Source organism: Triturus cristatus, chromosome 11 (assembly GCF_964204655.1).
Source record: "Triturus cristatus chromosome 11, aTriCri1.1, whole genome shotgun sequence".
Lineage (NCBI taxonomy): Eukaryota > Metazoa > Chordata > Amphibia > Caudata > Salamandridae > Triturus > Triturus cristatus.
The window spans coordinates 5,412,661-5,427,111 of NC_140594.1; the positions used below are offsets into that span (position 1 = coordinate 5,412,661).

General features: G+C 47.5%; 1 protein-coding gene across 1 annotated transcript in view; it reads left to right on the forward strand.

Moving 5' to 3' along the window:
- Positions 1 to 14,451, forward strand: part of AACS (acetoacetyl-CoA synthetase) — a 223,106-nt gene that overhangs the window by 151,131 nt on the left and 57,524 nt on the right. The window contains exons 9-10 of the mRNA XM_085635188.1: positions 5,141 to 5,221; positions 12,013 to 12,137. Of these exons, the coding sequence (XP_085491314.1) occupies positions 5,141 to 5,221; positions 12,013 to 12,137 (206 nt within the window). The remainder of the gene's footprint in view (positions 1 to 5,140; positions 5,222 to 12,012; positions 12,138 to 14,451) is intronic.

Consider the following 14,451-nt stretch of genomic DNA (forward strand, 5'->3'; position numbering starts at 1 on the left):
CGCTTCTAAGGTCTTGCGAAGCCTTCTAAGGTCTAGCATGGGATTGTGCTCTCACAGGAGAGTCGTCTGGTGGACTGGTTATTAAGGCTGAACCTGGTTCCCCAGTTCTAAATTCAGCAGCTCTGGCCATAGTGCCACATCGTCTCCCCCACTGAACACCATACTGTCCAACTGAGAAACTTACACTGCCTTCAACTACAACCCAATTGCTGCCGGCTATAAACACCTGGATGAGGCTCAATTTGAATGACGCAATAGACAAGAGCAATATGCGGCCTTCAAAGAAAAAGTAACATCATCCTGGAAAAAGCAAACACTCATAGGGGAATGCAAAATTTAGCAAACCATGTGAAATGCAATCAGGAACAACATTGTTACCTTAACGCTTTTACACTCACTATTCAGAAATCAGTGAGTGCTTTTGCCTGAAATGGGCCTTGAATGGTCCCATTTCAATGTCCATTGCTGATATCCTTACAAAACGTTAGCAGTATGGTAAAAAGACCACATCCCTGGACGCAGAGCCGCAGTACACATTTTGTTTTCCAATCCACACTTTGCAGTACTTCCAGGATTGGTGCACTAGTTGCAAGCCCCGGGAAAACAAAGACAAGAAAAAAAAAATAGCGCTTCACTGGCAAACTCTGTAAAAGTGGCGCTAATGTGTTTGGGTGTGAATAAAATCAATCTGGCCTGTTTGCTACCACTGTCTTACTTTATTTAGTTATTTTTCATATTTTTATTCCAGATGCTGCACCTTAGAATTAAAATACGACATTTCCAGCAAAAATGATTTTCTTTTTTGGATCCATTTCACAGGGGAGCAAATAAAAGAAAGTAGAGGAAAGAGAGTGAGAACCCCTTCTTGAAGTCAAGGTTTTCAGTAGGAGAAGAACTGCTAGACAGAAAGAGAGGGAGGAATGAAAGAGTGGAGGGGGGGGGGGGCAGCTGAAGCGGCTGAGCAGAAGCGGACACTGTATTTTCCTTCTCTAAGCAAGAAGGGAAAGACAGAGTCCTGTTACTTCTCTGCCGCCCGTGAACCATGTGAAATGCAAGCAGGAAACATTTTAACGTACAACATACAACTTTACAATTTTAACATACAACATTGTTACCTTAACGCTTTTATTCACGCCGAGCCAGGAAATGCCGGACTTGAAACGCCGATCTAGGAAACGCCGAGCCGAGCCTTGCAGCAAGAAAGAGGCGACCCCACGTCCCGCTCCGTTCCGACCGCGCAAAAAATGGCCGAACCTTCCGATGTACAAAAAAAAAAAAAACAACACGCCCACCACGTGTAAAAGGGGCGGAAAGGGGAAGGGCTTCAAAAAAGAGAAAGAAACGAAAAAACACGCCCCCGAATCTGAAAAAGACGGGGCTTGTTTGGAGAGACAAAGCTCTTCTCCAATGGCTGACCAGCATTTAAGAGGCCAGCCAATGGAGAAGAGGGGAGAAGAGGGGCGGGTTCAAGCCCCTCTTCTGAAAAACATTAAATCTCGAAGCGCAACCTTCGCAGCCGAGACCTAAAAAACCAGGCCTTGTCACCAACGATCTGAACAACTTCAGACCCGTTTCCAATCTCCCCCTTCTATCCATAAATCCTCGAAAGATGCGTTCTCCTACAACTGACTCTGCACATGGACAGCATCAACCTTCTAGATCCCCACCAATCGGGCTTCAGAAAAGGCTATAGCACCGAGACCGCGATCCTTAACATCGTGGACGATATCCACAAATCTCTCGATACCGACCAATGTTGCCTCCTCATTCTCCTGGACCTATCAGCAGCCTTTGACACGGTTGATCATAATCTACTCATTAAGGCTCTTCAAGAAAGGGTAGGTGCTGATGAGGTGGTCCTACGCTGCTTCTCCTCCTTCTTACACAACCGCTCCCAAAGAATAAAAATCAAAAACGTTGCGTCCAATCTACACCCCGTCAGCATGGGTGTCCCCCAAGGTTCAGTGCTCTCCCCACAACTGTTCAACATATACACGGAACCCCTCACCATCATACTCAAAAAAGCTAACCTCCCCTTCCACCTATATACAGATGACACCCAGATCTATCTGGAAACCTCCTCCACTGATGACATTCAGAGACTCAACGACACTCTAAGAGAAGTCCAACACTGGCTTTCAATAAACCGCCTAAAACTCAACCAAGACAAAACAGAAATCCTCCCCATCTCCAACAAAGAAGAGAACCCTCAAATCTACTTAACAAAATAAAACCCTTCATCCCGCCCAAGGACTTCAAACAAGCCACTCAATCACTGGTGCTATCCAGACTCGACTATGGGAATGTAGTCCTCACTGGTACAGCAAAATCCCACCTAGCTCCCCTCAAAACTACTCTCAATGCAGCAGCCAGAATGTACAGAGATCTGTGCATTCAGGACATTGTACAGTGCGGATTGTGTCACTGACAGTGTACTTTGCGTAGCAAGGATGTGATGAATGGATGTAAAAGGGCTCAGTGTTGTTGGGTATTGTGCATATGTATGTATGTGGTTTATATAGTGAAGACCTGGCTGAAATGCAGCATGGCGCTTTTTAGGGTGAAAGGCATAGATTCTATCGGCGAGTGAGTGGAGGGGCAGCTGGGATCTGTAATTGGAAACAGCTGTTTCTGTGTTGTGATGTAGTGTTCTTGACAGAGGCGTCTTTTAGGCTCTTTCCTAAAGTGGAGCTGGACAATCCCTCAAATCGTAGAATGGCTAAAAGCAATTGACGCTCTCAACGGCAATCTCACTCTGGCTAACTCTGTAAAATCATTAGGAATCACCCTAGACCCAAAACTTGACATGGCCAAACCCATTATGAACTCTACAAAGAGTGCCTTCCTCAATCTGAAGCTTCTTAACAAAATGAAACCCTTCATCCCGCCCAAGGACTTCCAACAAGCCACTCAATCACTGGTGCTATCCAGACTCGACTGTGGGAATGCAGTCCTCACTGGTACAGCAAAATCCCACCTAGCTCCCCTCAAAACTACTCTCAACGCAGCAGCCAGAATGGTCACCGGAGTTAAGAAATATGATCACATCTCACCCGCACTCGGAGAACTAAAATGGCTCCCAGTTGAATTGCGTGCCAGCTTCAGAACTGCCTGCCTCACGCACAAAGCCCTGCACACTGGGAAACCTGACTACCTGGCCGCCAAACTGAAGAGGGCCGGTCATGCATAAACAAAAGGGGTATCCCCAAATCACCCTCCTATACCTGGGTATGGGACGTAGTCATATACAAAATTAAATTGGTATGAAGGAAAAGATACAAGAATATTTATTTCTGAGTAGAGCAAATTTAATTACCCTCTCCAAAGTCTTATTATCCTGAACTTATATATCACAATATATTTACAACACACATACACAATGGCACCTAATCAACGAAGAAGACAAGAAATGACATACACAAAGATTTACATACATCAACATAAACAAAGTTATACGTTGCAAAAAAACCCTAAAGCGTATTCTCACTAGTGTCCACCCATTAATTCTGGATGTTACACTTAGAGGTAGTCAAAGTGAACACCTTAGGCCTAGGAGCTTATTTTCCTAGCTCTAATGCGTCACTACACAATTTCAAAGATAACTGAGAGTACAAAGACTGCTCCTTAGAAGTGTCGACGTGAGCACGTTTCAGCCTTTTCTTCTTTGGCCTCTTCAGGACAAGGGTAATGAGACATTAATCAATCACATGTAACGTGGGCCTAGGCCTGTAGCGCCACAACGGTGTCTCGAGACTCGAGGTACAAATACCTCCCTCTCACGTGTAGTGGAAAACCATCCACACTTAGTATATAATTCGCCCGGTCTGTCGTTATAAAACCCAGTCTCCTCGTCTTCCCTTCAATATCGCATGCAATGTGGTCTCGTCAGTTAGTGGCGGCCATCAGCGTGTGTGGGCCGGTCAGACAAGGAACCTCAGGAGCTCCAATACCCTACTACTTCTCCCTACAAAAACACACAAACAAAAAACCGCTGCACGGTCCTTCGCCGGAAACGCGCCCAAAATCTGGAACTCCATCCCAGCTGATATCAGGACTATCCCGTCCATTGTAAAATTTAAAAAACACCTAAAAGTCCTCTTCCTCACCCGCTGCTTTCCGAACCGATAGACGCCGCCAAAGCGCACAAACCTGCACTCTGCAGCACCCTGACATTGTATCATTAAGACCTACCTCCTCCTCGCTCCCTGACCCTTACCTTGTTCCTACCTCCCTGAAGGAGGTTCAACCCAAGACAGCGTGCGCTCAACGAGGTTATCTCAGGACTTTCTTACCTTAATATTGCACAGCACACTGGAACTTCTGAACCAATATGTACACTACTGCTCTATTGCGTGACCTGCATTAAAACTGCTGTAAAGCGCTCCGATACCCTCGGGTCCGGCCAGCGCTATATAAAACTCCTTAATAAATATAAATAAAATAAAAATGCCTGCGGAGGGTGAGCCGCTGCCTGCAGAGGGTGAGCCGCTGCCTGCGGGGGTGAGGGGGAATCGCTGCCTGCGGGGGGGGGGGGGTTGAGTCACTGCCTGCGGATGTTGAGTCACTGCCTGTGGGTAGTGACCCGCTGCCTCAGTAGGGTGACCCACTTCCTGTGGGGTGTGAGCCGCTGCCTGCAGAGGGTGAGCTGCTGCCTGCGGGGGTGAGGGGTGAATTGCTGCCTGCGGACGGGTTGAGTCGCTGCCTGCTGACGTTGAGTTGCTGCTGTGGGTAGTGACCCACTGCCTCAGTAGGGTGAGCCACTTCTTGTGGGGGTTGAGCCACTTCCTGGGGGGGGGGGGGGTGAGCCGCTTCCAGTGGGGTGTGAGCCGCTGCCTCAGTAGGGTGAGCCGTTGCCACACAAGAGCCGCTGCCTCAGTAGGGTGAGCTGTAGCCTCATGAGAGCTGCTGTCTCTGGAGGGATGAGCCGTTGCCTAAGGAGGCAGGCACCCACACAAGTAATTAGAATTCGAACACTTTTGGTAAACAAAAACTTAAAACGACTCACGCACATTATAAATCAGTTTGCCTCATTTTGCTCATTTCATTTTGAAAGTTTGTGATGCTTGCCTTTTATTCATTTTTTAGTTTTGGTTGACTTGATAGATTGACAACCGGGTGTTGTCATCTTTCTCTTTTTCAGGGAACTCTGATCCAGCACCTGAAGGAACATATTCTACACGGAAACATGAGGAGCAGCGACATTATCATTTACTACACAACGGCAAGTGTTGGAAGACTTAGAATGTGTACGTGGTGCACCGAGATCTGTGCATTCAGGACATTGTACAGTGCGGATTGTCTCACTAACAGCATGTGATGAATGGATCTAAAAGGGCTCAGTGTTGTTGGATATTTTGCATATTAAGAATTTGGTTTATATAGTGAAGACCTGGCTGAAAGGCAGTATGGCGCTTTATAGGGTGAAAGGCATTGATACAACCAGCGAGTGATTAGAGGGGCAGCTGGGATCTGTAATTGGAAACGGCTGTTATTGTGTTGTGATGTAGTGTTCTTGACAGAGGTGTCTTATAGGCTCTTTCCTAAAGTGGAGCTGGGCGAGGGCGGTCCTTATGGAGACCAGAGCTTTACAGAGGTGTCTTATAGGCTCTTTCCTAAAGTGGCGCTGGGCGAGGGCGGCCCTTATGGAGACCAGAGCTTTACAGAGGTGTCTTTTAGGCTCTTTCCTAAAGTGGAGCTGGGCGAGGGCGGCCCTTATGGAGACCAGAGCTTTACAGAGGTGTCTTTTAGGCTCTTTCCTAAAGTGGAGCTGGGCGAGGGCGGTCCTTATGGAGACCAGAGCTTTACAGAGGTGTCTTTTAGGCTCTTTTCTAAAGTGGAGCTGGGCGAGGGCGGTCCTTATGGAGACCAGAGCTTTACAGAGATGTTTTTTAAGATCTTTCCTAAAGTGGAGCTGGGCGAGGACGGTCCTTCTGGAGACCAGAGCTTTACAGAGATGTCTTTTAAGATCTTTCCTAAAGTGGAGCTGGGCGAGGGTGGTCCTTATGGAGACCAGAGCTTTACAGAGGTGTCTTTTAAGATCTTTCCTAAAGTGGAGCTGGACGAGGGCGGTCCTTATGGAGACCAGAGCTTTACAGAGGTGTCTTTTAAGATCTTTCCTAAAGTGGAGCTGGGCGAGGGCGGTCTTTATGGAGACCAGAGCTCTGCAGAGGTGTCTTTTAAGATCTTTCCTAAAGTGGAGCTGGGCGAGGGCGGTTCTTATGGAGACCAGAGCTTTACAGAGGTGTCTTTTAAGATCTTTCCTAAAGTGGAGCTGGGCGAGGGCGGTCCTTATGGAGACAAGAGCTTAAATGACACCTCTGTAAAGATCTTTCCTAAAGAGGAGCTGGGCGAGGGTGGTCCTTATGGAGACCAGAGCTTTACAGAGGTGTCTTTTAAGATCTTTCCTAAAGTGGAGCTGGGCGAGGGCGGTCCTTATGGAGACCAGAGCTTTACAGAGGTGTCTTATAGGCTCTTTCCTAAAGTGGAGCTGGGCGAGGGCGGTCCTTATGGAGACCAGAGCTTTACAGAGGTGTTTTTTAGGCTCTTTCCTAAAGTGGTGCTGGGCGAGGGCGGTCCTTATGGAGACCAGAGCTTTACAGAGGTGTTTTTTAGGCTCTTTCCTAAAGTGGCGCTGGGCGAGGGCGGTCCTTATGGAGACGAGAGCTTCACAGAGGTGTTTTTTTAGGATCTTTCCTAAAGTGGAGCTGGGCGAGGGCGGTCTTTATGGAGACCAGAGCTTTACAGAGGTGTCTTATAGGCTCTTTCCTAAAGTGGAGCTGGGCGAGGGCGGTCCTTATAGAGACCAGAGCTTTACAGAGGTGTCTTTTAGGCTCTTTCCTAAAGTGGCGCTGGGCGAGGGCGGTCCTTATGGAGACCAGAGCTTTACAGAGGTGTCTTTTAGGCTCTTTCCTAAAGTGGCGCTGGGCGAGGGCGGTCCTTATGGAGACGAGAGCTTCACAGAGGTGTTTTTTTAGGATCTTTCCTAAAGTGGAGCTGGGCGAGGGCGGTCTTTATGGAGACCAGAGCTTTACAGAGGTGTCTTATAGGCTCTTTCCTAAAGTGGAGCTGGGCGAGGGCGGTCCTTATGGAGACCAGAGCTTTACAGAGGTGTCTTATAGGCTCTTTCCTAAAGTGGCGCTGGGCGAGGGCGGTCCTTATGGAGACCAGAGCTTTACAGAGGTGTCTTTTAGGCTCTTTCCTAAAGTGGAGCTGGGCGAGGGCGGTCCTTATGGAGACCAGAGCTTTACAGAGGTGTCTTTTAGGCTCTTTCCTAAAGTGGCGCTGGGCGAAGGCGGTCCTTATGGAGACGAGAGCTTCACAGAGGTGTTTTTTTAGGACCTTTCCTAAAGTGGCGCTGGGCGGGGCGTTCCTTATGGAGACCGGAGCTTTACCATGGTGTCTTTTAGGATCTCTCCTAATGTAGAGGTGGGTGGAGGTGTCTTTTAGGATATTTCCTAAAGTAGAGTTGGGCGGGGCGGTTCTTATGGATACCTGAGCTTTTCAGAGGTGTCTTTTTGGATCTTTCCTAAAATGGAGCTGGGTGGGGCGGTCCTTATGGGGACGAGAGTGTTGTCCTGGATCTTGGGTCCTTAGATAAAGATGGTCTTTCTCTTTGTTTCTTTTTGGCACTTCTTTGTCTCCATCGATGCAGGGCTGCTGGTCGTGATGGCGGTATAGATGATGCAGCTGGGTTTGTAGAGAGTGCAGGCTGGCAAAGGAAGTCAATGTTGTTCCATCAGGAGGAAGGTGTTATGGTCATACTTCTTCAGGCCTTCGTGGAATCTTACTGCTGCTTTTATTAAGCCCCCACAACAAGATGCAGTGTGGAGTCTGGGATAATGTAGGGCAGCGCACTGTCACCATCGAGTTGCAAGAGCAAGGAGGCTTGAGCAAAGGCTCTGAAGCTGCTTCCTATGAGAGTGGTTTCACTTTCTTTAGCATAGAGCGCTTGTACCATGCTGTGTTCTTTGAGCACGAGGTCGGTTTCCAGGGTGCGAGGAGTTGTAGCTTGTGCTTAGTGTACTGGGGATCTGACATGTTTTGCTCTGTGTACCTTTCAGATTAAGTAGGGGTGCAGCTCCTAAGGGAAGGAAGGGGAGTGCACAGGTCTCTACTGAATACTCTCACACACCCCGAAGGATGTCATGCTTCATCATTGGGCTGTGCTCCTCGTCGGTCCGGCGCTGCAATGCCCGACGGGCACCCGCGTAGGGGCTCTTTGACGGAGATCTTTTAAAAAGGCAGCCATTGGGTGCGTGGAGGTATGTGGTCAAGGTAGTGAGTTGAGGGTGGAAAGTTAGTTAAAATAGGTTTAGTACTGCCCTGTGTAGAATTACATTTTATTCTGGGGGTGTACTAACCTAACTAAAATCAGTGGACCCTGCCTGGAGGCTATGGTCCTACAGGGTCAGGATAGTGCAAGTGGTCGACATGTTTCTCGCCTGCAACCCCTAACGGGTCAATCGGCGATTCTTCAGGGCCAGTGTACAATTTATTTTTAAAAGGGGGAAGGATAGAGGTGTTCCTAACTCTAATCACTACCGCAAGGCCGGTGCTGAAAGTGTTTTTGTCACCAGTGTTGCTCTTGAAAATCCAGGGTTAGGACCTGGAATGGTGAGACCTGAAAGGGTAGTAAATGCAGAAATTAAAAGCAATTCTCATAGTTTTTGTATTTATAGTAAACTCATGAGGTACTGTATGCCCATGCTGAATTAGATCCTAGCAAAGGTGAACAGTGGGGGAACAGTAAAATAGAGTGAAATTAAAAAGGAACGTATCACAGCGTGATATATCAAGGCCAGTTGGGTGACCCGTGTGGTAGCACGACCATCAAAGCTAGTAAGAATTGGCGAATTTGAAAAACACAGTTGATTAATTGTAGGAACACAGCGTAATGTGTAAAGGCTTAGTGGAGCCCCGTGTAGTTGTGTGTTCATCGCGGTTTTAGGAAGGCTTAAAAGCAGTACATGCAGCCTGTACTCGATTATGGAGTGAAGGTATTTGGTGAATGGCGTCGATTTAAATAATTGATTTACACCTGAGAGGTAATGTGTTGCGTGCATAAATATGTCGAGTATATGAAGTAAAAGGTGCATAGTGGTAGATGAATGCCGTGTTCATAAGCCAACATAGTGACATAACAGGTTTGACATTATACTTTTTTACTTTTTCACGACCCGGCTTACCCCTGAAATTGAGGGCCGTAGCTTACGGGTTGTGCCAAATGAGCGCAGTGTTGCTCGATTCTGTTGGGATGAAATAAACACGCAAGGGCGGGTGACCGCACATATGAGGTACCGTCAGTAATCCATTCTTACCAGCCTCAGAAAGTATTGTGGAGTTCTGTCTTGGCGGTAAAGAGAATACTTACGAACGGTGGCGCGCAACTTGCCTGCATCCTACCCTTGCTCTGGCCCTCAATAATATCGGAAGTGCTCGACGTGTTTGTGTTAGAAGCTAGTCTGCGGTCATCTTGGGTGTATCAACTAAACTGTATTGAGGGAGCGTGCACATTCAGTGGAGCAGGATGTTGTTAACTAATGCCGTGAGGAAAACGGTCTGTCAATAAAGGATATCAAATTGGCCCAAATGTCCAGTGGTCCCACAGGTTTGTTCTTGAACAGTGTTAGGACACCAGATGGGGGCATGGCAAGTGGAGATCTGTGTGGTGGGCGATAGATGAAGCCCAAAGGTAAAGCATCAGTTCTGGTAGTGAATGAATGGTCTCATGTTGGTAGATAGTGACCGAAGAGAAGGTAATCGCCACATTGGTGTTGGGCATAGCGTTTGATATCAAGGGATAAGTGTAGTACATGGTGTATAACAGTTACGCTCTTAGGTCAGTCAAGATGAGGTGGGGTTCTCTAGTTGGTGTGTATTAGCGTACCCTATTAGGTGAATGGAATTCCTCGTAAATCATTGCCCTTGAGTGAGGTCGGGTGCACACCGGTGTAACCCGTCGGAAGGTCGGGGAAGCGATGTGTTGTTTAGTTCTTCCCATGGGATACCATCATTGAGGCCCTCAATATGACTTGACAATCGGAAGATCCATTGCTGCTCGTTTCTGAAGCGAGACGATTAGTTTATCAAAGGGTGTGACTCAAGAATCGTCCATTGGAGGCCGTTTGCGGTATGGTTATTTGCTGTGAAATGGGCACGCACCTTGGTGTTGATTTTACCGCACCTGATGTTATTTCGGTGTTCCGTGATTCTGATTTTGAGGGGGCGGGTGGTCATGCCTATGTACATCAGGTCGCATGGACATTTTATGATGTAAACACAGTTACGGGTGTTGCAATTGGTGTGTTTATTGAGATTCCAAGTAACGGTTTCTGAAAGTTTCACCGTTTTTGCTAGCTTTTGTGAGTGGACAAACTGTGCGCTGCCCACATGGGTAGTGCCCGTCACTGGCAGCAAGTCCCACAGCTGGGTCCTCACATGTGGTTCTTTTTTGGGTCTTGTTCTGATTAGAAGATTCTTCAGGTTGTTGGTCCTTTTAAATGTGAATCTGGGTGGGTTCACTGTCAGATCTCCTGTATTAAGAATGCGCCAATGTCCGTTAACGATCCTTTCGATCATATTGGATTCCGGGGTAAATGTGGTGACACGTGATTTGTTTAGTGTCGGTTTTTTATTTTTGTCTCAAGGAGGGCTTCCCTGTTTGCACTGCGGGCTCTTTTGCAGGTAGTTTGTATAGATTTCATGGGGTACTCCCTTCTAGCCAGATGGGATGTTAGTTCTGAGGACTGAGTTTTAAAGTCCTCCAGATTACTGCAGTTGTGTCTGAGCCTCGGATATTGGCCGTACGGCAGGTTATCAGGTAATGCCTTCAGATGGCAGCTACTAAAAAGTAGGGAACTGTGGCTCTCCGTGGGTTTTCTGTAGGTCCTAGTTTCCAACCCTGTGGGGTTAAGTTTTATGAGGAGGTCCAGGAATGGTATTTCGCATACGGAAACGTTTGTGGTGAAGCGAAGGTACGGGTTGAGACTGTTAACCCATGTGACAAAGAGGGGTATAGTGTTCAGATCCCCTTTCCAGAACACCAGGATGTCGTCAATATAGCGTTGCCAGAGCACGATGTGCTCTCTGTATAGTTTGGTGGTGGACAAGATGTGCTTCGCCTCGAAGTCTGACATGTAGAGACATGCCACACTAGGGGCGAAGGTGCTCCCCATTGGTTCTGAAGCTGCTTCCTATGAGAATGGTTTCACTTTCTTTAGCATAGAGAGCTTGTACCATGCTGTGTTCTTTGAGCACAAGGTCGGTTTCCAGGGTGAGAGGAGTTGTAGATTGTGCTTCGTGTACTGGGGATCTCGCATGTTTTGCTCTGTGTACCTGTCAGGATGTCCTAGTTGTTTGTGCTTGGTGTAGCTTGTATCCAACACTTAATTTACTCTAAACAGCTGCCTGATTATCTCACTAAAGCTGATTTTTTTGTAGCTCAGATCTGTTGCCACCTCTTAGAGGTCTCTCTCAAGTACTGAAATCTAGTGAATTGTACTTTGGGGCCATAGATCAACAGCAGACTTACTTGTCCAGTAGTAGTGAATGGTAGAAGGGTGAATGAATTTGTTGGTGATACAGTTGTTGATATCAGAGCAGTTCTTGGTCTAGTATGTCGTAAAAATACAGAGTCTGAAAAATTGTAAGTTGTTGGTTGGGGAGGGGAAGAGGGTGTGTGTGTTGGTGCATAGTGCACAAATAAACATACACTTGTCGAGGTGTTCCATAGAAGTGCTGAGTTTGAAAGAGTTGTGTGTGCTTAGTATATCTGGGGCTGGGGATCAGACTAGGACCTAGTCTGGAGGAGGCTGATGAAGTGGTGTGGTGACTGGTAATCCATTGTCATCTGATTGGTTGGTTATAGTACGGTATGATTTGGGTGTCTTTGCTGTGGCCTTCTATAATGTATTATTGTGCCATGGCACGGCTGTGTTTGCAGACCGCCGCTGTTATATGATTTAATTAGAGCGCTTTAAGATTAGATTTTTACCTCTGTGTCATGTCTTGTAGGCTGGCTGGATGATGTGGAACTGGCTTGTGTCCGCGCTCGCTACTGGTGCATCTGTGGTCTTGTATGACGGGTCTCCCCTGGTGCCATCGCCCAATGTGATGTGGGACCTGGTCGACCGACTTGGGTAAGTGGTTATATTCACCCAACTTGCTGGGTGTGGGAAAGTCATCCTTTTTTGCCCTGATCACCCCCATGTTTTGACTAATACTGGTGGTAACTGACTATGACAGCGCCCTGGGCTCTGCTAACCTCGCCCATGGCCAGTGCCCAGATTAAAAGGTATATGGTAATTAGGTGTAATTACAATTGTTACTGACAGCCTAGCTTCAAGTCCCTAGTATATGATAGGCCTAGAGGCCCAGCAGATTTACTGCTGTGTTGCCTGCTGTCATTTTAAAAGTCAGCCATGCTTTGCAAGCTGCTTTTAAATTGAAAGTTTATGCAAGTTCGATTTTGGATTAAAAGGTACTTTCAAGTAATCCAACTATCTTATTTTCACATATGTTATTCCTAAGGTCTTCCCCCAAGTGCACCAAGGGTCGGTGCCTTGCAAAAAAAAAAGCAAGGTTGTTTTAAAAGATGTTTTATGTGCCCTGGTGAGGGAAAAAACACCAATTTTGGTTTTCCCATTGCAGCATTTTAGTTCCATAGGCAAACATGGGAATACGTCAATAGAGTTTAACTATTGACCGCAGTGAACTAAAATAGTATTTCAAGAACATAAAAGATTGGTAATGATAATTCCAACAACTGCCGCCACTGTTGAATTTATCATAACTAGTAAAGAAACGTTATAGAATGTTCTTTTCTGTGAGCCAAATCCAGCCTTCTAGCAGCCTCTCCTGATTGGCCTGTCTGAACTAGCTGAGCCACACTGCTTGAGGACAAGCACCGTCTGGGCATGCACCTGCCAGGCGAGCACCCGCAGGACTCGTCCATTGATCCATGTGTCAAAGCAGCAGGGCGTTCTTGCATTAGCCTGTGCTTCCCCTCTTGTAAGACATGCACCTCAAAGGACAAGCACCCTCTGGGCATACACGTGCTAAACATGCACCCGCTGGGCGTGCACTTGCAGGGCATGCACCCGCTGGGTGTACACCCACAGTACTCGTCCAAAGATCCATGTGTCGCAGCAGCAGGGCGTTTTTGCATTGACTTGTGCTACTCCTCTTGTTGGACATGCATCTTGCTGGACAAGCACCCTCAGGGCATGCAACAGTTGGGCGTACACCCTCTGGACATACACCCTCTGGGCATACACCCTCTGGGCATACACTCTCTGGGCATGCAATAGCTGGGCGTGCACTCACAGGACTCGTCCATTGATCTATTTGTCACAGTAGTAGGGTGTTCTTGCATTAGCCTGTGCTGTCCCTCATGTTAGGCATGCACCTCACTGGACAAGTACCCCAAGGGCGTGCACCCTCTGGATGTAGACTCGCTGGACATGCATCAGCAGGGTGTGCACCCGCAGGGCATGCACATCGCCAGAGAAGTACCTGCAGGGCCTGCACTCGCTGGGCGTGCATCCACAGGACTCTTCCATTGGTCTATGTGTCACTGCAGGGCGTTCTTTCACTCACCACTTCTACCGACCTGCTGCTCTCCTGTGATTCTCCATTCAGCACATCGTCCGGGGTAGTAAGCGCTTTATTATTTGCAATCAGTGAGGTTTGTGCTCTGCCTCAGTCTGCAATAAAGAACGTCTTCAGCCTCCCAGGGGCTTCCTGTTGACCGCATCCTCCAAGCAATGGAGCTTTTCAATGCCAAGACCTTGATTATTTTTTATTTGTTTGGAAGTTTTATAGAGCGCCAAAAAATGCTTTCTGCCATTGTGGCGCTAGAGCAACACAGGTGATAAAAAGATTTGCTGATGAGAATTCCTAGTTTGTGAAGAGCCAGATTTTCAGCGATGTCATGAGGTGAGATGCATTGGACTGAGTCGCACATGGCTTAGTAAACCATTCTTGGCTGTGGCGGCTGTGTAAGGAAGAGCATCTATCACACGAAGCCTACGCGCCTCGCGAAGAACAGGCAGGAAGAGGAAGTAAGATGTAGTATCCAAGCAGCAGCCAACCAGGCTGAAAGAAGGTGTGGAGACTGCGAACAAGAGAGAGAGAACTCTTCCCATAAATCGAACTTGCTAAAATGCGTACATTGCGCACGCGCAGCACCAGGGAGCCAATGAAGGGGTTTTAAATAATGCACATAGGTGCCCGATAGGGAGTCTGTCCCCAGCTTTGGGGTGAGTTGGAGCAGGTGACGCTGATACTTAGGGGAGTCTGAGCTTGTTCTAATAATCGAGTCGTGAGGAACAATTGCATGGACGAGCTCGAAGCGGGAGCCGAGTGGAGAGTAAACTACAAAATTTAATTCAGAATCCTAAGAAGGTAAAAGGAAGAAGAGTTTTGTCTGAAAAGTCAAGCTTACCACAGATG